The following is a 23790-nucleotide window of genomic DNA, read 5'->3' on the forward strand; positions in this document are numbered from 1 at the left end:
CCATATAAACATGACTCACTGTTATGGAAGCGATAAAACTGGTTGCTGTTCACATTTATTATAATCAATTCAGATATAAATGCACTATACCATGGCCCCAACAGCCCTGAGGTTACCATTCTGTCCTGTGGCCCCAGTACACGCCCTGGGTTTTCTCAACTGCGGGCTTCTCAGAGCTCCTTGGAGGTGTGACATTTGGGTTTGTCACTACTCAAACACATAATTGCATCTACCAGGCCTAGGAGTCTGAATTTCAAACTTATTCTTCATACGCCTGCGTATGTTTACATTCATAATATCTGTGAAAAGAACCCCTCTCCTCACACACTCCAAAATCCAGTATTGTGCAAAATACCAGTCTAGGAAGCAACACACTAGGGTAGCAACCTTTAATGTCCTAAAAAATCATCTTAGTAGTTTGACGCAGAAGAGTTACACTGACTCACGGAGGATCATGCGAGGCCCAGCGGGGCGACGTTTCTAGTTCCTTCCACCAGGTTTAGAAAACAGAAGGCTCTGGCTGGATTTGCTGGACATTTCTCTCTTCAGCATCTCCCTTCCTTGGTCCATCTTTGGGGTGCCTTTTCTGGCTCCAACCTACAACAAGCAAGAGCAACAAATGCCCAGACTCTATAATTGTAGGGAGATCCCCAAATATTTCTCAAATGACATTTTTTTTTACTCAAGATAAAATCTTTGTTGTAAAAAATATTTATATACACACATAGACGTGAGCAAAACAAAGGTAAAATGATCCACCATTATCACACTACCCACAGGTAACCTTATTCACATTTTGGTGTACACTCTTCCAGATACACATATAATGTTTTCTTCTTACATTTGCACCTTTTTTTGAACCAGGAGTTTCTGATGATAGGCAATTTCATTGGGATGGACTTTCTCTCGAAAAGCTGTTACTGAACTGAATGCCTTATGTCTCTGATGTCTTAGGAGGGTAAAATGCAGCATACTCTAGGGGGTCTGTCTAACCCTTTTCTGAGCACTGCTCCTGGATCCAGGCAGCCATGTGTGTGACTCTGTCCCTGGTCATAGCTGATCGGGCACTTGGCACGGGCTGGGCTTTTAAGATGGTCACTCCCAGGATTTGGGCTTATGGGCTCTAAGATGCTACTTGCTTCCTGGGCTGGTCCTTTGAACTGGGGGACCATGAGGTCATTCCTTCCTGTCACATGACTGGAGAGAGCAGAGATCAGGGGAGCCACACAGAGACACAGAGAGGAGATACGGCCTGTGTGTGCGTGTGCACATGCTTGTGTGTGTTTAAAAGAGATGATGCCTGAGATCTGATGGCTTACCAGTTCTATTTCGAGGCCAGGCTCTCTTTCAGCTCCCAGTTTTTATGAGGCACTCACCCCTATATCCTTAAAAAAGCCCCCTCCCCCTGTTTTTAATTTTTTTCAGTACACAGGCCTCTCAGTGTTGTGGCCTCTCCCGTTGCGGAGCACAGGCTCCGGACGTGCAGGCTCAGCGGCCATGGCTCACAGGCCCAGCCGCTCCGCGGCATGTGGGATCTTCCCAGACCGGGGCATGAACCCGTGTCCCCTGCATCGTCAGGCGGACTCTCAACCACTGCGACACCAGGGAAGCCCAAGGCCCACTCTTGGGGAAGGAGTCGCCCAAGTTACACTTGGCAAGGAACCTGGAGGAAACCTTTCTGTACTGAGGAGATCGTAGACACCAAACTTCTAAGCTCAGGCTGGAGGGCAGGGAGAATGGGAAGCTGGCTCTTTGCTCTTAGCCGAAGCACCATCTGCCCTGCTTCTGTTAAAGTCAGAGGCAGCGTGAAGTTCCAGGGTGTCTCACATCTCAGAGAAGCACAATGTTCCCACAACATCCGGGGCCCATCCCAATATCTCCTCTGCCATTTCACATCCGCAGGTGGTCCTCAGACAAAACCTAGATGTAGGGCAGTTTCTGCCTCCTCCCAGTCATATATGTGAGTGAATAAGTAACAAACTTCCAGTCGTTTCCACTTTGCAGGGTGGCAAACGTCTCAGATCAAGTGGGGCCCTCAGGATGCTCTCTATCCTCTTAACATCCTGCTCTGGGGAGTAACCACCTTCTGGTCTTAGCACAAGGATGCTGGTTGAGAAGCTTCTATTTTCCAAATATATCCCTCACCTAGAATATCTTCGTTTCTTCCCATGATAATTTGGTTGCCTCAGCATGACTGTGGCCTTTTATCAAACTTGAATGTCTCCTCTCTCATATTCAACCAAAATGTGTTTGGCTTTCTAGCTTCCTGAGAGCTCGCCTCTACTGTCTGCAAAGTGGGAACGTGGACTGGCTTAATTCCAGTTCCAGGGCTGATTTGTCAATGGCAATGTTTCAACATGTTCAAGATTTCATAGTCTTAATCCTCAACTTTGAAGAGAATTCTAGAGGATGCTTCCTTGAAATTTAAGACAAATTCCACTGGAAATGTATCAGGTTTATTACCTGGAGGTTTATAACCTAAAGGAGGAAAAGCTAGCACTCACCTGGGTGTCAGATCTGCACTGATTCCCAGCTCTCCTACTGAGCTGTGTGGCTCTGGACAAAGAAAGTCTCTGAGCCTCAGACACCTCATCTGTAAATTGGGTATAATAACAACACCCACCCCATAGGGTTGTTGTGAAGCTTAAAAGAGATACTGCACGTCAAGTGTTTGGCTCTGTGCCCGGCACATGCCAAAGGCTCAATACATAATAGATGAGGGATAACTGTCCACTGGGCTTCCTGCTGACGTCCTAGGGTTTTCTCTCTTCTCTCTTCTGGCTCACCTGGAAATGTGAGTTCTGCATCTTTGAGTTCTTCATCAGCTCTCCAAACATTCGTCTCTTTAACACAGAAAGAATATTGACAACATTTAGCTTATGTTCTTCTTTGCCTTTTGCATCAGAGAAAAATGGATTTTTCTCAACTTTCAGATGCTACCCATTTGGATGGAATGTTGAGCCTTCCTAGGTGAGGAGGTGAGGATAGAGGTCTGCAGAAGGGGGTGTGGCTTTGGGGTAACGCTACACTGTCCTGCTGCACCTTTTAGGGAATCTCTGTTCCAGATTCCAGCAGAGAAAGAGGTGGTCAACCAAGAAGGCTATGAAGGATACTGCATTCTTCTTGGAGGACAGATCTGCTTTAGCTGGAAGCAGAGCCTCCTAGATCAGTGGAAGAGGCTGTAGATGTCCAGTGGCTTTCCACCCAGTGGAAATGTTGAAAGCCCCAGTGGCTAACCTCCCTGGCAGGGACTACAGGGGCCTGTTGGGAAGCCAGCATCACTGAAAACCTGGAGCTTGCCGCTCCCCTGGGGTTTGATGACTATTGCTGACCCTGATCTGCTCAAGACCCTGCACCTCAGGGGCAGCTCATCAAAGAAAGAGCATCCCCTAGGCACTGGAGACACAAAAGTGAGAGGGAACTGGGGTCTCCCTTGCAGACCGACACTCCGCAGGTGAATGTGCAGTGGTGTCAGGAAGGAGACGTTCTCCTAGAGCCCTGAGCATCCACTGGGGTCGCCAACCTGATTCCTACAGCGGCCAGGAAAGTAAAAGAAGTGGGTGAAGTGAGCTGGGGTGGTGGTGGACAGCAGCAAACACACGAGCCCAGCGCCTTTCTAAGGGGCCTGGAAGATGGAGGCTTGTGATGGTGACTTGTGGGTCTGTGGGCCTAGGGTCGCCAGATCTTCCAAGTTTCCCAGAGAAGCTGGAAATCCAGAATATTCCAGGAAACTGCCCTATTTTGAAATGTAACTTTAAAAAAACTCCCATGAGCCAAATGGAATATATCTGTGGGCTGCCATCTTGCGACACCCGGTTCAGAACCTCCCTGCTTGGTGTCTAGTTGGTGCTCAGTAAATGTTGGAGGGGTTGCCAGATAAAATACAGGATGCCCAGTTAAATCTGAATTTCAGAATGAAGCCAACAAATTTGTGAGTGTGAATATGCCCCGTGTAATATTTAGGACATTTATACCGAATAGCTTTTGTTGTTTATCTGATATTAAAATTTAACTGGGCATCGTGTTTTTGGTTTGTTTGTTTTCCCCTCAATCTGGCAACCCTACCGGGTAGTCACAAAACTCAGGGAGGAAATAAGGCTGTCTTTTGGGACAGGGCATAGGTGCTTACGAGACTCTTCCCTTCTCCCAGAAGGATGCTGACTCTACCCTCAGAGGACTGTCCGTGAAGGCTGATGGGCCTGTATTGAACTGACAATTGCCCTCCACGCATTTTCCGTGGAGAAGGCCTCGAGCCTGCGGCCACTCGGTATTTATCACAAACTCTGTTGAGACAATCACTATCCAAATGCCCAGATATTATAGAGCAGGGGTTAGTTTTAAACCAACAGCCTTCTTCTCTCCCACCCCATCCCCCCCCTCCCTTTTTGTTTGCAGAACCGTTTATCCAAGCAAAATCCCATGAGGAACTTGGAGTATAAGATAATGGAGAGCTTCTCTGGCGGGAGAAAGGTGTGTGTGCTTTGAGAGTCACACCCTTCCATGGCACCCAAAGGCTCCAGGGAACCCCAGTTTGAACATTGCTGCAAAATTCCTTCCTGGATTAAGTTCCATCAGTGGGCAGCTGGGCACTGAGGGCAGAGCCTGGCCCCTGTGCACCTGCTTTTCCTGAACTTTACTGAACTCACTGGGATGTGATGAAGGGGGTGCGGGAGGGTCTTTTTCTTTAGCCTTCTTCTATCCGTATGCTGCATAGGCCTGGCCACATGGTTCTACTTCATCATTGTGGGCGGAAGAGCACCACCCCAAGCCCCTCCCATCCCACGCTCCTCCTACACAACATCTACCAATTGTGGGGCTTCCCTGGTGGCGCAGAGGTTGAGGGTCCGCCTGCCAATGCAGGGTTCGTGTCCCGGTCCAGGAGGATGCCACATGCCACAGAGCGACTGGGCCCGTGAGCCATGGCCGCTGAGCCTGCGCGTCCGGAGCCTGTGCTCCGCAACAGGAGAGGCCACAACAGTGAGAGCCCTGCGTACCGCAAAAACAAACAAACAAACAAACAAAACACACAAGTGGCACGGAGGAAGCCAGAATCTTGAGAATACCTGGGCCCAAGGAAATCTTGGAAGATAGTGAGTTAAAGAGAATAGTGAGGATAATGACGATGGTAGGAGAGGGTGAATGCTTTGTGGTCCTATGTGCTAAGGCTTTTGTATACAAGCTCCCATTGGGAAGGCTACGAGCTAGGTGCCATTTTTATTCTCATCTTAAAGAAGAGGGATCTGAGCTAATTAAGCAGAGGGAAGGTTAGGGGGTTTTCCTGGCTGAGACCACAAGGCAAAGCGGTGGTCACGCCCCCTAGCCAGGACTTGATTGGTTGGAGATCTGATTGGCAGGAGAGCTGAGCGGCTTCTCCTGCCAGAAGCAGCTGGTGCCCTTCAGCCTTTCTTACACTTCAAGCCCTAAGAAAGGGCTTGCGTGCTTCCCAAGTGGCAACTTCTGTGCATTTAAAAATTTCCTCTTGAAAATCCCAGCCTTAGCCCTTTCACAAAAGGTATCTGGGTCCTTTCTTGGCCGTGGCCCTAGTCGTATTCACCAAAGAGAAGAGCGCGTCCCATAAGAGCTGGCGGCTTTGGGAGGACCGGGGAAGGCGTCAGCTGGCAGGAAGCTCCCTGAAAAAAATAGAGGAATCCCCACCCATGCATGAGCTGCCTATTCTTCCCCCTTAGAAACAGGGCTTGTGATATGCCAGGCACTGTAGGCATTTTGCCATTTAACCCTCCCACTGCCCCATGGAGTAGGCCCCTTGCTAAGAGTTTTGGTTGCTTTTGTTGAGGAACCTGCGATACAGAGGTCAAGCCACTTACTCAGGGTCATTCGGGGCAGCGGTGGGGATTGACCCCTATTTGTTTGACTCCAAATCTGGCCTCTGAACTCTGAGAGACACTGCCGGCTTCTCGAGGGATGTGGGATGTGGATTCGAGTGAGCACGGCCTGGGCCGCGTTTCCCGTCCCTCTGCCACATGGACAGAGCCACAGGCCCAGTTCGCTGTGAAGGCCCAGCATCTTATACCAAGTCTCATTTTCACAGCCAGAGATATTAGTGTGGAAATAGGACTTTTGATTCTTGAAAGATCTGCTTGGTGAAGAGATGATCAAACATTAAAACTACAAACTCCATTTTTTTGGGGGGGGGCAATTCTGAAGCTTAAGATGTGTAATTTCATCTCAGTGCTTCAACCTTGCCACCTCTGTGAACGGGTGAAGAGTTTCAAAGTTTTATACAGGAGGCTAAAGAACTAAGGCTCCTTGTGAAAATACTAAGTGTAAAACTTAGAAAAGAGGAATTCTGCTTTCTGTTCATTTCTGCTTAAAGACAACGAAGATATACTCCCTTGAAGGAATGGATGCCAAGACAGATGTATACAAGTGCCCTTTAGGATCCAGCAAAACTTTAAAATGTAGTATTGTTTTCTTCCGGACAAACAGGCTGGCACGTCCCTTGCATTGTGTATGAATGAGGCAGCCCATGAATAATACATGTGAAGCCTGATTATGTAAATCCTCAGGTTTTCAGTACATGACAATGGCTTTTTTTGGGCCCTTCTCTCTCCCATTCTGTGGTCTGGTGTCTCTGCTTTGGGGCCTAGTCTGCCAAGCCCTGTGGGCGGGGGGGGCATTTCGGGGAGGGGTGAGCTCTCCAGAGGGCACATCAAAGGGAAAGTCACAACTCTGTCACTGGCCCACCTCTCCCTGGCATTGCTTGGTGTGAAAGGAAACTGTCCTCTGCCTGAGGCAGCCCCATGACACATGCAGACTAAGGCCTGTGATGTTTAATTCACAGCAGTGAGCACTGGAAACACCGCATCCAGGCTCCCTCAGAGCAGGACAGCCACTTTTCATTTCTGGGGCTCTAAGTCAGAGAGCCTGCTGTCTGGAAACCTGTTGCCTGGAAGGTTCGCAGGATGGAGGGCAGGCTTCTGCAAGGAACTATCTGACCATCACCTCCTGGTTGAGGAGAAGGGCACCCTTCTATGACCTTGGCCTCCTTAGAGCTCATGCAGGCAACAAACACACACATGCAAATACACACACATGCAAACACACAGCACATACTCACATGTACACAGATACACGCAAGCATGCGTGTACAAATACACAGCCCCAAGTCAGAAAGACTGGAGTACTATTCTGGCTACTCAGAAGAGCAAACCCAAATCTTTATTCTCAGAAAGCTTATTCCTCGGTGTATCCCTGGCACCTGGCAGAACAATGAAAATCAGAAGCGCCGCCTTTAAAAACACTCGGGCTGTTCACTCAACTGATTGTGGTCATCATTTCAGGAGGCAGGGAAGTCAGATCATGATGCTGGACACCCTTAAGCTCAGTACAGTGCTGTGTGTCAATTATGTCTCAATAAAACTGGTAGAAAAAATAGTTATCTGGATAGAAAAAACAAGATAAAATACACAAATTATCAAAAGTTAAAAAATACAGACGAGCTAGACTATGAGTCTCAGAAAGCACTGTTCACAACAGCCAGGACATGGAAGCAGCCTAAATGTCGATGGAGGAGTGGATAAAGAAGATGTGGTACAAATATACAGTGGAATACTACTCAGCCATAAAAAAGAGTGAAGTAATGCCATTTGCAGCAACATGGATGGACCTAGAGACTATCATAGTATGTGAAGTAGGTCAGACAAAGACAAATATCATATGATATCACTTATATGTGGAATCTAAAAAAAATGATACAAATGAGCTTATTTACAAAACAGAAAGAGACTCACAGACTTTGAAAACAAACTTATGGTTACCAAAGTGGAAATGTGGTGGGGAAGGATAAATTAGGATTTTGGGTTTAACATATACACACTATTATATATAAAACATGTAATCAAGAAGGACCTACTGTATAACACAGGGAACTCTACTCAATATTCTGAAATAACTATTATGGGAAAAGAATCTGAAAAAGAATAGATATATGTACATGTATAACTGAATCACTTTGCTGTACATGTGAAACTAACACAACTCTGTAAATCAACTATACTCCAATATAAAATAAAAATTAAATTAAAAAAAAGAAAGTTAAAAAAAATAGAGGCAAGCTAGACTATGAGTCTCAGAGAGGTTAAGCTAACACATATATATGGAATCTAAAAAAAAAAAAAAAAAAGAATGTTCTGATGAACCTAGGGGCAGCCAGGAATAAAGACACAGATGTAGAGAATGGACTTGAGGACATGGGGAGGGGGAAGGGTAAGATGGGACGAAGTGAGAGAGTGGCATGGACATATATACACTACCAAATGTAAAACAGATAGCTAGTGGGAAGCAGCTGCATAGCACAGGGAGATCAGCTCAGTGCTTTGCGACCACCTAGAGGGGTGGGATAAGGAGGGTGGGAGGGAGACGCAAGAGGGAGGGATCGGAGGATATACGTATGCATATAGCTGATTCACATTGTTACACAGCAGAAATGAACACAACACTGTAAAGCAATTATACTCCAATAAAGATGGTAAAAAAAAAAAGCTGCCTGAAGTCACACAGTAAATGGCAGAACAAGAGTCTAAACCTAAGTCTGCCTAAAGCTAAAGCTATTCTGCCACCTTCCTTTGCAATGAGTGAATGCATTCTTTGCTGCCTGGATCCCACTGGGGCCTCAGTTGGCTGTTTCTAAAGGGAGCTGAGGGGCAGCCTCAGAGGCTCTGCTCCGAGCAGGGACCTCTCACCTTCTGCTGCCTGATCGCCCTGGTGACCCTCTTCTCCTGGTGCAGCCACTCTTCCATGTGCGCCAGGGCCTCCTTCAGCAGCGCCTTTTCTTCGGCCTCTCTGGAGATGTCCTTCAGCTTTGCCACCTGTGACTGGTACATCTGAACCGACACTTTGCTCTGCCTGAGCACACAGGAGAGACAAAGTCTCTTTTCTCCTCAGCTTTCTCACTCACCACCAATGCTCCTGACCTGGGAGATCCTCAGAACACTTCCATATATGCCTGGCTTCGCGGTTTCCTTACAAGTGGGGGGAAGGCTGAAGATGTGGGGACTAGAGGGCAGAATAAATAGCCCATTGGCTGTGGACGTGCAGCATGAAGGGGGCAACGGTTATGCTACCAGCCCCTCCCAATTTCCCAGAGAGGGTGGGGGAACGGATACCACTGAAAATAGGATGGAATTACGAAAAGCACACACATGGTGAAACATCAGACACATTTATAAAAGGTGCACCTTATTCCTTAACAGTAGGGTACTTTAACTGCTGCTTTCTTGCCCAGAGACTTGGGTCCATCAGGCCCTGAGTCACCATCCCGCCTGCCCCCCTCCACACCCAGGCCTCTGTCCTCTTGTCCTGGTCCCTACGGGTCTGCAGCTGCACCGAGGTTTAGCCTGGAGAATGGAGGCCTGGGCCTTTTGCCGGAGACATGGGCCACACATGAGCTGTTCAATGTCCTTCTCGTATCGTCTCAAAAGCTCTTCTTTTCTCTGCAGCTGGTTCTTGAGTAGGGTGATCTTATCAAACACCAGGTACAGGTCTGTTAGTCGAAGCTGGTAGACTCTCTCCCTCTCTTTTCGGGAGAGGTGTTTCATGGACACGTGACCTGACATACCTTTGATGTTCATCAAAGTCCCGAGGGTTTTGCACATGTCCATGTACTACGAGAAAGCATTTCTCAGGTAAGAGGCCTGGCCCAATACCGCTGGAGGCCACTTTGAGGAGGCAAACATCTAATTCTGTTTCATTCATTTTCTGCAGTTGCAGAGAAGAAACACATGCTTTGCAAATGAGTGCATTTGGGGCTTTTAGTACGACTTTCATTTTCCCCCGCATCCATTTACACTATGCCTTTTTGAGAATTGGGGGGAAGTGGGGAGGGGGAATGACAACAGACATAAACATTCATTCTTACTACCCAGTCTTCCAAGGAATTGGGCTCTGCAATTTCTAGCCCATGCTGGGATAGGAGATGGGTCTCGTGGAGCTACTGTAACAACTAAACATGTATGTGGAGTTGATGTTTAAACTATCTGCAGGGCACGCACGTTTGGACAGGAGGGGACTGATGCTGGGTATACCTACCAGCTTTTCACTAAGATCTAAAGCGTCAGCCACATCCATTTTCCTTAACTTCTCAGAGACCATGATGGACCCTGGGCTGGAAAGGCCATTTTGAGGCTGAAATAAAAAAAAGAAGAAAAACTCTCTTGGCATTCCGTTATGATTTTCTACATCCAGAAGAATAACCCAAAGAATAATGGAAGAACTGGAAAGATACTAAAGAATAATTTGAGAGAGTTAATTTTTTTAACATCTTTATTGGAGTATAATTGCTTTACAATGGTGTGTTAGTGTCTGCTGTATCAAAAAGTGAATCAGCTATACGTATCCATATATCCCCATATCCCCTGACTCTTGCATCTCCCTCCCACCCTCCCTATCCCACCCCTCTAGGTAGACACACAGCACCAACCTGCTCTCCCTGTGCGATGCAGCTGCTTCCCACTAGCTATCTATTTTACCTTTGGTAGCGTGTGTGTGTATATATGTCCATGCCAAGAGAGTTGGTTTTAAATCCAGTCTGACTCTGTGAACTGCTTTCTTTATGACTGTGTTCCTACCCCTTCAGAGCACGACTGCCTTTGAAATGATGCATCACTTGTGCCATTCTTTGGCCACCGTCTCGTCTGTCTTCCCTTTAGGCCAGTGGTTCTCAACTGGGGGTGACTCTGTCCACCCTACCCACTCCAGGACATTTAGCAATGCCTGGACACATTTGTGGGTGTCATAATTGCTGTTGGCGTCTAGTGGGTAGAGGACAAGGATGCTGCTAAACACCCCACGATGCATAGGGCAGTCTCCCAAACAAAGAGTTACCTGGCTCAAAAAATCAGTACCGCTGATGTTGAGAAGACAAGCTCCAGAAAAATGGGGACCATGTGGCTTTTGCTCACTATCTCCCTCCTTGTGCCCAGCATGGCACCTGGCACCGAGTGGTGCATAGTGGTCATGTTTGTTGAATGAACGAATGAAGGTTAAGTGGAAAATAGCCTCCCTCCTTTTTATTAAAGGAATATCTCATTTCTGTGCAGCAGAAACCATACCCTCACAAAATTTGGCCCAACCTTCTCCTAGCTCTGGAACCTGGTGGGTGGGCATCCCTTCAGACCCTTTCCAGAGACAATGCAGATAGTGTTTGCAGCTGCATCTCCCTAAGACCCCAACCAGCCAGCTGGCTGCTGGAAGCCCAAATGACTGCATGGAATGGCCACCAGTCTGAATAGGTTACCCGATCTGAATGACTACAAATAACCATAATAAGCCTCCTTAAAAAATAAATTGGCTTTTAATGCTTGCCATGAGCACCTCTTAGCCCTAGCATTTGTTGGCACTACCCTGAAAACCTCTGAGATTAAAAACAAAACAACTAAAAAACTATAATGGCCCCCAAAGTGACTGTGATAGATAAGAGTGGACATATTTGTCTATGTATCTATGGAGATGAGAATAAAAGAGGGTATCTGAAGATGACAATAAACCGGGCAGATCTGCTGCAAAAAGAACCTGAGATGCTGCTCAGTGTCTTCAGCTACCCTGAGCTGCATCCTCTGTACCGCTCCAGACGCCCCCTCTTTTCCTGAGGGGAGGGTCACTAAGGAAGAGCCTGGGCTACAGGATCCAAGCACACAGTCCCCACCCGGTCTCTGCAGGCTCGCAGACAGACCACCAGGGACACACCCCTGGTGTGTCTTCAATCATTATTCTGTGACCTTGGGTGAGGTACTTGACCTCCTGAAGCCTTAATTTTTCTTATCTGTTAAATGGGGACAATAATAGTAACTATGACACAAGGCTGCTACGATGGTTAAATGACATAAGGCATGGAGCCGGCTGAGCTCAACGCCTGGCACACAGTAAGCAGTTCACAGATGTCAGCTATTCTTCCTCCTGCTCTTTCATTTAATTACTGCCAACCTTGGAGGATTGAGAGTTAGGAGGTTTCCTGCTCTGTGGTGTCAGTGGTGGGATGAGGGCTTGTTGCCAAGGAGAAGGTCTTGGAAGCAGGACCATCAGGACGTGAGATCCAGCTGAGCTCCCCACCTGGAGACGGTCCCTCTACTCCCAACCTCAGAGAAGGAAGGTTCGATTTTATCAGGAAGACCAACAAGTTTCTGAAGACTCACATCTCTAGACGTGTGAGCAAATGTCTAGAAAAATTGTAGGAGAAAATGCTGGTACAGAGAGGATGGCTTTATTATGTTTTCCAAAAGCTGGTTTAGACCAGCTGCTGCAGCAAGCCACGCTGGCCTGAGCTGTCCATTGTCATGTGTCAGTCAAACACCCGGTCAAACATCCATTTAGGATACAGGGCACCTTCAACCTAGCAATCAAATTACCTCTGAAAATCCTGGAAAACACAAACTATGCTCCCTAAGAAAGGAAGGTTTTCTTGGATAATACTCTTTAAATACTGTTTGACAATAATAACTATCATCTATTAAAGTGCTCGCTATGAGCTAGGCACTGGGATAAGCACTTTACATAATGATCTCCTTTAATTTTTCCATCATCATTTTACAGCTGGGAAATTGAAGTCCCAGAAAGGTTAGGAGGCTGCCCAAGGTCACAGAGCTTGCAGAGCTGGGATTAGGACACAGGTCTCTGATTCTAGAACTTGTGTCTTCTTAATCATCATGGCTCCCTTCTGCTGCCCTTTATGTGTTCATGTTTTTCAGTTTATAGCAAAAAGCAAATGTTAGGCAAGCTCATGACATACTGTTGTACATTAGCTTGTTGGATATTTTCTGCAGAATACAACATGTGATGTGAAAAGGAGGGCCCAGAGATTGACCTGGCCAGCATCAGTGCAATGCTATATCATGCTGTACATGATGGGAAGCCGCCTTTCTATTCAAACATTGGATCGCTGTTACGGCCAGGTACTGACCAGTCCATACAGGTGCCAGCCCATCAGGGAGGACCTGGCCTCGAACCAATGATGTATACAGTGGTGCCAGGGCACACGGCTAGTGTCTGTCCTCACGCCCACCCTCCCCACGTGTCAGTCAATGCAGAGACAAAGTTTCTTTGGTTACCATTCCGATCTCTACTCTTGAAAAAGTTGGCAAGTCAGGTTTTACCTCCAATATTTTCCGAACATTTTTTTCCATCCCGAGGGTCTTTAAGTCTAGAAATGATCCATCCATGTGGTCCTTGTGATCTATAAAAGAAATAATTTACACTCAAAAGAAAGGCTCAGGAAGAAGTTACTGCATGTAAAAGTCACAGCTGGTATTTACTGGACACTTACCACAGGCCAGTACTAATTAGCTCACCATCCTCCCTTGGCAGGTGAGGCATCGAGGCCCAGAGAGGTGAAATGACTTGTCCAAGGCCACACAGCTCATATGAGGCTGCAGCCTCCCAGGGCGGGGGCACTGAGGGGGAACCTTCAGCCACAGGTGTGAGGATGGACTTGAACCCAGGCTTCTGTGTCTTAGCCCAGGGCTCCACCCAGCAGCAAGCTTGGTTTCTTGAAAGCCCTATTCTCTCTAAACAGGGTATTTATCCTGGGAAGTTCCCCAAGGTTGGTCCTTGCACAGCATCCATCTATGAAAGAGTCCCAGGGGAGGCGCCATCATTCACCTGGTGTGATCACTGCTTGGCTGAGGCCCCACTGGGCGTGGGCACGCGTGGGTATGCAGAGTTGGAGGGGATGGCGTGTCAGAATGGAAGAGGTGGTTGGGTGAATGATGCCTCCCCCCCAAAGATGTCTGGCTCCTAATCCGTAGAGCCTATGAACATTACCTGACAGGGCAGAAGGACCTTTGCAGATGTGATGAGGGTAAGGATCTTGAGATGCGGGCTTATCCTGGATTAGCTGGGGGGACCCAACATAGGCGCATGGGTTCTTACAAGAAGCAGACACAGGGAGTCTGACTACAGACAGAGACGGTGTTGTGACAGAAGCAGAGAGTTGAAGGTGCTCCTCTGCCGTGAGCCAAGGAAAGCGGGGAATTTTTATTTCCTCGCCTTTTCCAGTCTAGAGACTAGAAAAGGCAAGGAAACGGATTCTTTCCTAGAGCCTCCAGAAGGAACCAGCCCCTTGCCTTTACCTTAGCGAAACTGATTTTGGACCTTTGGCCTCCAGAACTGTAAAAGAATAAATATGAGTGGTGTTAAGCCCCTAAGTTTGTGGTAATTTGTTAGAACAGCCATAGGAAACTAATATGGGGGGTGAAGGCAGGAGGTAGGATGAGAGGTGGGGAAATGCAGTGCATGTTCTGGAAGAGCTTAATTGGGTTAGAGCAGATGATGGGGGAGGGGAGGAGTAGAGGGAAGAGTCGGGATGGAAAGCTGAGCTCAGTTTGTGGCCAGCCTAGAACAGTAGCCTAAAGAGTATAAACTTGATTTAAACATCACTGAAATGTCACGAGTGTGACCTGTGTGCCCGGCCCTCTGCCAAGCAATCAACGCATCACCCCACTGTACTGTCCCGCCATCGCCTCCTTTTACACACGAGGCGGTCGGGCTCTGAGACCTGTGGCTGCTGGACGCCACACAGCTGGCAAATGGCTGAGCCAGGGCTTGGGATCACAGTGGTGTGACTCCAGGGTCTGAGTCACTGCTATTTCAGCTTCTGATGGAGCAGTGAGCTGGCTTAATGAAGGGTGACTTTTTTCTTCAGAAAAATAACCGGGATGTATTAGAGACGAAGGAGCCAGCAGCATTTCTCAACTGCAGCATCTCGACGTGTTGGGCTGGACAGTCCTCGTTGTGGGAGCCGTCCTGGGCACCGTAGGACGTTTAGCAGCATCCCTGGCCTCCACCTACTGGCTGCCAGGAGCATCACCCACCCAAGCTGTAATTATCAAAGATGAGAGGGTTTCAAGAAAGCAAACCGAGAGGGTTGGGTAGGCCAGGGAGAACATGGTGGGGGGAGGAAGCTGGGGCTTCAGTGCAGGGGGGCCACGTCAGTTGCCAAAGAGGCAAAGACAATGTGGGAAGTTGGTGGTGAGCACACAGGGTGTAATGCACTTCAAGGTCTTAGTGGGACAGGAGTACAAGCAGTAGAAAAGGAGCTGAAGAAGAAGTGGTCCCAGTGAAGATACACCAGCTTGAAGTGCATGTTTGATGATGAAGGAGAAAGATGGAGTGGGAGGCTGTAGACGCTGAAGAAGGAGGTCGTGATTCAGGAGCTTGTGCACAAGGTCGTCTGGGAGGGAGAGAGAAGGGGAGACTCAGGGAGGGAAGAGCTGCATTTGGAAAGAGAATGTAGTGAGGGAAGATGGAGGGAAAGGAGGAAAGGTGGGTGCGGAGAGAGACAGGAGGGGAGCTGAATAGGCTCGTGCCTGGGCCCTTGACCTCTGACATTGCCACTTGTTGAGAATTTCCAGCTTGGAAGAGTGAGAATAATAATATTATAATAATAGCTATTCAGTATTAACCACTTGCTGTGTGCCAGGCACCATGCCAGAAGTTTAACACGTGATATTTTCTGATCATTACAAACAGCCCAGCAAGGAAATGTGTTTGCATTTATAGGTGAGACACAGACGCCCAGCAAGGTTAAGCTATGGAGCTGGTAAGCAGTAGGATCAGAATTCAGACCTAGGTCTCTCATTCTCTTTTCAGAGAGACTAGAGGCTGGAGAGTGAAGGGCTGGGCTGGCTGATGTGAAGGGTGCGTGAGGAGAGGGGCGCTGGGCGGATCCCGAGATGGCAGAGATGGGTGATGCGGACTTGGGCTGTTGGAAAGAGGGATTTTCTTCTTTGGGAGAAGAAGCAATTCTTGATTATAGTTCTGGATACAAAAGTTACACATGCCTGTTACACAAATCCAAACAGGGCAGAAACCCATAAAGTGGAAAGTGTCCCCCCGCTGTATCCTCAGTGGCCGGCACACAGTAGGGCTGCAATAAATAGTTGTTGAACGACTGAGTGAAAGTCATGGCTCATGCAGTCTCATCATGCTGGGATAATACTCTCAACACTTTTATGTCTTTTCCTCCAGATTTCTCCTGTGGTCGGATATTGGCATTTGAAAAAAAAAAAAGAAAAAAAAGGGGAGAACACTGTGCATATTGTATTACAACTTTCTTTTTTTTCACATAAAAATACTGCGTATCTTGGATATCTGAGAAAGAGCGATTTTCTATGTATGCAGGGAATCCTTTTATTTGCAACAAAATCTTGCAGACATAGACACAATCAACTGAGCTTGCAAAGATCAATGTAAAAAGTCCTTTCTTTCCCTTATCAAAAGAAGCTGAGAAACCAGGCAGGAGGAGAGGGGAGCTGACTTTTAAGGTCCTCCTTACATGTTTCCTGTCTTCCAGTGGGACCACACAGTAATCCTTCACCAATCAGTTTTTTTTTTTTTAGGTCACAGCTTTTTAATTTTTTAATTGACATATAGTCAATGTAAAATATTGTATGTTTCAGGTGTACAACATAGTGATTCACAATTTTTAGAGGTTATATTCCATTTATAGTTATTATAAAATATTGGCTATGGGCTTCCCTGGTGGCGCAGTGGTTGAGAGTCTGCCTGCTAATGCAGGGGACATGGGTTCGGGCCCTGGTCTGGGAGGATCCCAAATGCCGCGGAGCGACTAGGCCTGTGAGCCACAACTACTGAGCCTGCGCGTCTGGAGCCTGTGCTCCACAACGAGAGAGGCCGCGATAGTGAGAGGCCAGCGCACCACAATGAGGAGTGGCCCCCGCTTGCCACAAATAGAGAAAGCCCTCGCACAGAAACGAAGACCCAAGACAGCCAAAAAAATAAATAAATAAACAAATGTGGGGTTTAAAAAAAAAGAAAAAAAATTAGGAAAAAGTGAAATTAAAAAAAATATATTGGCTATATTCCCTGTGCTGTAAAATATATCATTGTAGCTTATTTATTTTATACATAGTAGTTTGTACCTCTTTTTTTAAAATTGGAGTATAGCTGCTTTACGATGTTGTGTTAGTTTCAACTGTACAGCAATGTGAATCAGCTCTATGTATTCATATATCCCCTCTTTTTTGAATTTCCTTCCCATTCTGGTCACAAAAGGATGGAACGCTTCATGAATTTCCGTGTCATCCTTGCACAGGGGCCATGTTAATCTTCTCTGTATTGTTCCAATTTTAGTATATGTGCTGCTGAAGTAAGCACGGTAGTTTGTTCCTCTTATTTCCCTACCTCTAACTTGTCCCTCCCCCTTTCCCGCTCCCCACTGGTAACCACTAGTTTGTTTTCTATATCTGTGAGTCTATTTCTTTTTTTCTTATATTCAGTAGTTTTATTTTTTAGATTCCACATAAAAGTCATATCATACAGTATTTGTCTTTCCCTGTCTGACTTATTTCACTAAGCATAGTACCCTCCAAGTCCATCCATGTTGCTGCAAATGGCAAAATTGCATTCTTTTTTATGGCTGTGTAGTATTCCACTGCATATATAGATATAGATATAGATATAGATATTGATATATCACATCTATTTTTGGGGGGTGGCCACACCATGCAGCTTGTGGGATCTTAGTTCTCCAACCAGGGACTGAACCTGGGCCGTAGCAGTGAAAGCGTCAACTCCTATCCACTGGACCGCCAGGGAATTCCCTACTGCATCTTCTTTATCCACTCATCTGTTGATGGGCACTTAGGTTGCTTTTATGTCTTGGCTATCGTATATAATGCTGCTATGAACATTGGGGTGCATGTATCTTTTTGAATTAGTGGTTTTCATTTTAGGGGAATAAATACCCAGGAGTGGAATTGCTGGATCATATGATAGTTCTATTTTTAGTGTTTTGAGAAACCTTCAAACTGTTTTCCGTAGTGGCCACACCAATTTACATTTCCACCAACAGTGTACAAGGGTTCCCTTTTCTCCATATCCTCGCCAACACTTGTTATTTGTGTTCTTTTTGGTGACGGCCATTCTGACAGGTGTTAGGTGATATCTTAACCAATCAGATCTTTAGTAGTGACCCCAATCTCCTGGGCTGCTCATGACATGATCCAACAATAGTTACTCAACCTGGATTTCCCTGAGGGATTTATTCCAGGATTTTACAGACCTAGCTCGTTACGTGTGTTTTATCCCTTAGGACAATATTTTAAAAGGCAGGTAGTATGGTGGTTCAGAGCAGGGGCTTTGAGGTCACAGGGACCTGGATGGAGTCCCAGCTTTACCACTCGGCAGCTAGGAAATGCAGCCCATTGTCAAGAGCTGAGGAAGAAGGCCTGGGAAGAGAACTGAGTGCTCACGGCTAAGAAAATCTGACTAGCTGTCAAATAGAGATGCGGCAGGGGTCACAGGTAAAGGCACCTCGGCGTGAGTAAATCAAGCTGCCCTGCCTGTGCGCATACCCATCTGCTTGCCATCCACATTTAGTTCACATTCAATCAACAAGTATTCAAGGCTGATGCGGATGGCAGCTACCATTTACTAAGGCTTATGTGTGACCCCATGATTTGGGTACCAAGTCGTTTAATCCTCACAACTACCTGGTGAGATCTTAACCCCATTTTATAACCAAGTAAACAGAGGCACACAGAAGTCGAGACTTGCTCACACAATGAGTAAGCGCACACTTGAGAGTCACACCTTAGCAGCTGGTCTCCAAAGCCTGAACTCAGAATTATTCGCTCTAATGCAAATGGGGCTTTGCTGGGGCGAGGCCCGCGGTGCGCATCAGACACCCTTCACTCCAGGGAATGAAACTCTCAGGTTTGTCTCTGTTCAAGTTAACGACAGAACCTGTCCTCTAGGAACTGGGCATGTACCTGGTACCCCTCTGGATCTTCAGAGGGCATGTGGGGTCACAGAAAAAGCACAAGTGCTAGGGTCACAACGACCTCAGTTTGAGTCCTGACCCTACCATGTACCCGCTGTGTGACTTTGAGCAAGTTCCTTAATGTTATTGATACTCAGTTTCCTTACTTGCAAAATAAAGACGACAATAGTACCTGGCTCATTGGGCTGTTGGAAGATGAAAGTACACAGTACATGTAAAACAACTAACACAGTGACAAGTACCGAGGAGGAATTAAACAAACCATGGTTCCTACCCTCCTCTTAGGAACTGTGAACACACAAGGCTCTTAGGACTGCTTGTGTATGGTGATGAGTGACTGGGGGATCCCCTGCTGGCCTCAGTAATGGGAAGTACCTTGAATCACTTATCATGGTGGTCTAACACACAAAAAGTTTTTGAGCCAGCTTCTTCTTTTTTTTTTAGCGGTACGTGGGCCTCTCACTGTTGTGGCCTCTCCTGTTGTGGAGCACAGGCTCCGGACGCGCAGGCTCAGCAGCCATGGCTCACGGGCCCAGCCGCTCCGCGGCATGTGGGATCTTCCCGGACCGGGGCACGAACCCGTGTCCCCTGCATCAGCAGGCGGACTCTCAACCACTGCGCCACCAGGGAAGCCCCTGATGGCTTAATTTTGCAACCCATGTTTCTTTACGGTAATGTAAGACTAGATTTAGAGACAGAGGCTTCAGTGACTCCTAAAGCCTGGGGAGGGGACAGTGCACACATTGCTTGGCCCCGCTATTACTAGGATAGAGATCATGACCTTTCCTTGTTTTAGTTCTGATTTTGAAGAACAGCTAGAACTGTGGGCCACATCTCTCTTGGTTTCACGCACACTCAGACTCTGCCATGATTACAACAACAGTAATACAGTGGTTGGGGAGGGTCTGGGTTGCCAGGAGAAATGCAACGCCCCTCTTCTCTATGCTCTGTGTGAGGGGCAGGCACTTACAGAAAAGTTAATCTTGATTTTGCCTCTCTTTTTTTTCTTAAACCCCACATTTGTTTATTTATTTATTTTTTTGGCTGTCTTGGGTCTTCATTTCTGTGAGAGGGCTTCATCTAGTTGCAGCAAGCAGGGGCCACTCTTCATCGCGGTGCGCGGGCCTCTCACTATCGCGGCCTCTCGTTGCTGAGCACAGGCTCCAGACGCGCAGGCTCAGTAGTTGTGGCTTACGGGCCTAGCTGCTCCGCGGCATGTGGGATCCTCCCAGACCAGGGCTCAAACCCGTGTCCCCTGCATTAGCAGGCAGACTCCCAACCACTGTGCCACCAGGGAAGCCTTGCCTTTCTTTTTAAACACATTTAAAAGAAATTCGCACCACCTTCTGGATTACCTTAGACATATCCTGGCTGGGGTTGTTTAATCACCGGAGTTGAAAATCACTCCTCTATTCTCATTCATTATTGCAAGAATGTCAAGTTTGTGCAGCCTCCCTGGAGAGCACTTTGGCAAGAAGGATCAACGATAAATGTTGGAGTTTCCCAGGTGTGGCCCTGGGCTCTCCCTTCTCATTCAATACTTTCTTCCTAGTGATACCATTCACACGTATGGCTTTAATCACCATCCATCCATCCACCCGTCCATCCATCCCATCTGACTAAGCACCCGCTATGTGGCACATGTTCTTCTGGGTTCCGGGGCCACATCACTGATATGGTTGGATAACCAGGGTGACAGCTGCGTCCTTGGCACCTCACTTTGGATGTCTACAGGCACCTCACACTCATCTTCCCTCTCAAACCTGGTCCTCCTGTGGCATTCCTTACTCTGGATTTTAGTGAAGGAACCACATCTGTACTTTTAACACAAGCCAGAAACCTGGAGACCTGTAGCCCCCTTTCTCTCCATCACTTCCCTTCTAGCCATATCTAACTCCATCACTGAGGCCTGTTGATTCATCTCTTAAATGCCCCTGGAATCTTCTCTCTTGCTCCGTCCCCTCCATTGCCACAGTGAGGGCCACCATCGTGTCTTGTGACAGCCTCCTAACTGCTCTCCCGGGGTTCTGTGCTGGCCACCTTCCTGTACATTTTCCACTCGTGGCCAAGATGACTGTCTCCAAATGCAAGCCTGTTCCATCAGTTTCTTCCTTAAAACCTTTCGTGGGCTTCTCTCTGCTCTCAGGTTAAAGCAGAGCTTCTTACCAGCGCTCTGCAAGCCCCTGGCCACACCATGATACAGCCCCTGTGGACCTCCTTCACCAGTCCCTGCCCTCCGCCTCCATTTCTTTAAGCCCCTTGAGTTCTCCATGCTTCCTTCGATCCCACCACGCTGCTCCCTCCACCCAGAATGCCCTCCCCTCCCCTCTTTGGCAAATAACTCCTATGCACCCTGCAGTTGCCCTGCCGTCCCTGACCAGGTCAGAGCCCTGCACTTCTTCAAAGCAACTGTCATGATTAAAGTTTTACATGTGAGTGATTTTTCAGTTAAGGCCCCACCCTATTCCTCCCTGAGACCCTAAGATCTACAAGCGCAGGGAGAGTGCCTGTTAGTTCCCCAATATTTTATAATGAAAGATTTCAAATGTACAGCGAACAGGGAGGAATTTTACAGCCAACATCCATATACCCCATAACCTGGATTCTACCTGTTTCTGACCCCATTATATTTCCATCCTGCACTGTGCCTGGTATCTAGGAGGCCTGCGATAAATCTTTGTTGAATGAAAGTGGTTCATATCCTTCCACATCTAGGATGATAAAGATAAGATGAACAGGTATGTGTGAATAATATTTATGTCAGCCTCATCTATTAAGTGTGAAAAACTGGAAGCAACTTAAATGCCCATGATAGAGGACTGGCTAAATAAATTACGGTATATCCTTCAGAATGGGGTTCCTTGCCATCAGTGACAGCGATGATGTAGATCTGTGTATATTGACATTGAAGGATGCTCCAGATGTACTGTTAGGAATGAAACTAAAGGAAATTGGGTATAATATGACATTATTCTTTTGTAAAGTTAAAAAATCAATACACGTGGATAGGTAGTGCCTATTTTATGCCAGGTACTATTCTGAATACTTTACATATATCAATGCATTTTAATCCTCACAAAAATCCTACGGGGTGAGTATTCCCTATTATCCCCATTTTACAGGTAAAGAAACAGGCACAGAGAGGGGAAGTAACTTGCCTAGAATCACACAGCTCTTTCCATGGGAAAATGCCCTGGAAGTTCCACACAAAATATGATAGTAGTGACGATACCAAACGCTAGCGAGGATGTGAAGCAACAGGAACTCTCATTCATTGTTGGCGGGAACGCAAAACAGCCACTTTGGAAAAGAGTTTTGTGGTTTTCTTAAAAACTAAACGTACTCTACGGACTTCCCTGGTGGCGTAGTGGTTAAGAATCCGCCTGCCAATGCAAGGGACACAGGTTCAAGCCCTGGTCTGGGAAGATCCCGCATGCCGCAGAGCAACTAAGCCTGTGTGCCACAACTACTGAGCCTGTGCTCTAGAGCCTGTGAGCCCCAACTACTGAGCCTGCGTGCCAAACTACTGAAGCCTGCGCACCTAGAGACCATGCAACGCAACAAGAGAAGCCACTGCAATGAGAAGCCCGTGCACCACAAGGAAGAGTAGCCCCCGCTTGCGGCAACTAGAGAAAGCCCGTGCGCAGCAATGAAGACCCAACGCAGCCAAAAATAAATAAAATAAAATAAATTAAAATTAAAAAAAACACCTAAATGTACTCTAACCACACGATTCAGCAACCGCGCCCTTGGTATTTACTCAAAGGAGTTGAAAACATGTCCACACAAAACTCTGCACGTGGACGTTTATGGCAGCTTTATTCATAACTGCCAAAAGTTGGAAGCCACCAGGATGTCCTTCAGTAGGTGAATGGAAAATGGAATATTATTGGGCACTTAAAAAGAAAAAAAGAGCTATCAAGCCATGCAAAGACTTGGAGGAAACGAAAATGCATATTACTAAATAAAAGAAACTAATCTGAAAAGTTGTATGATTCCAACTACATGATATCCTGGAAAAGGCAAAAACTAGGGCGATGGTAAAAAGATCTGTGGTTGCCAGGGGCTGCGCGGGGGCTGGGAGGGAGCACAGAGGATTTTCAGGGCAGTGAAACTATTCTTTTTTTTTGGGGGGGGGATAGGTTCTTTTATTTGAAATAAAAATGTCCAGTTTTGAAAAGAAAAGAAGGTTTCTTAAAAACATAAGTCCTCAAACCACAGGTTTCCCCATGACGAGTTGAATTCCTGAACACTGCAGAGGGATTACTGGAGATGTTGATTACTTAAGGCACTAATAGGAGGGCACTGAAGAACAGCAGGGCCAGGCTTCAATCAGACAAATGTGCGCTGCCCTCGAGGAATTGCATAGGCTGGCTTTGAAGTTGGCTTCTCCTTTGCTTCTTTTTATTTTGTTAAACTTGTAGCTTTACTTTCCTCAATTTCTAGAATATCAGTTTCTAGATATTTGGGTTTATGGGTTATCATCATTTTGCTTTATTACCACGTCCCTGATCTGTAACTTCACCCACCCCACTTCCCCTCTATGGACTCCACAGGTGGCTTTTAATGAATTCTCTGTCCTTTCTGTTACTGTGTAGTTACAGAGTGACCTGAGAAGTGAAACTCATAAATCGAGTTGACCTAATACCAGGGCTTTGTGCACAGAATCCACCAATCTGCTCAGAGATGGCCTGATCTGAACCACATCCCCCACCATGCTCCCTGGCTTCTGCTTAGGGCAGTAGATTTGGGATCCAAGGCACCTTCAGGACTGGACCATCTTCCCGGTGGAGCATCGTGATTTACAGGGCCTCTGGGTCCTCCCCGGGGTGGGCCTCATTATTGGTGGACCTGCTGGTCTCAGGACTTAATGAAGCTCAGGTTGTTGATGTCTTATCGCAGAAAGAATTCAGTGAGAGACAAAGTGATAGGTAAGACGTGGACTTATTTAGAGAGAAACACACTCCACAGACAGAGCGTGGGCCATCTCAGAAGGCGAGAAAGGCCAGGGCAGTGAAACGATTCTGTATGATATT

At 46.9% G+C, this 23790-nt stretch overlaps 1 protein-coding gene across 1 annotated transcript in view; it reads right to left on the reverse strand.

Annotated features, from left to right (window-relative positions):
- Window positions 1-480: 480 nt before the first annotated feature.
- The window catches only part of LOC308610691 (forkhead-associated domain-containing protein 1-like), a gene marked incomplete at its 3' end in the record, with an annotated part of 101925 nt that continues 78615 nt past the window's right edge, over window positions 481-23790 (reverse strand). Inside the window, exons 14-18 of the mRNA XM_081259733.1 lie at window positions 13107-13186; window positions 10048-10143; window positions 9403-9623; window positions 8703-8865; window positions 481-597 (exon numbers count right to left, since the gene is read on the reverse strand). Coding sequence (XP_081115859.1) covers window positions 481-597; window positions 8703-8865; window positions 9403-9623; window positions 10048-10143; window positions 13107-13186 — 677 coding nt within the window. The remainder of the gene's footprint in view (window positions 598-8702; window positions 8866-9402; window positions 9624-10047; window positions 10144-13106; window positions 13187-23790) is intronic.

Source organism: Mesoplodon bidens (genome assembly GCF_964165515.1).
Source record: "Mesoplodon bidens genome assembly, contig: HAP1_SCAFFOLD_205, whole genome shotgun sequence".
Taxonomy (NCBI): domain Eukaryota; kingdom Metazoa; phylum Chordata; class Mammalia; order Artiodactyla; family Ziphiidae; genus Mesoplodon; species Mesoplodon bidens.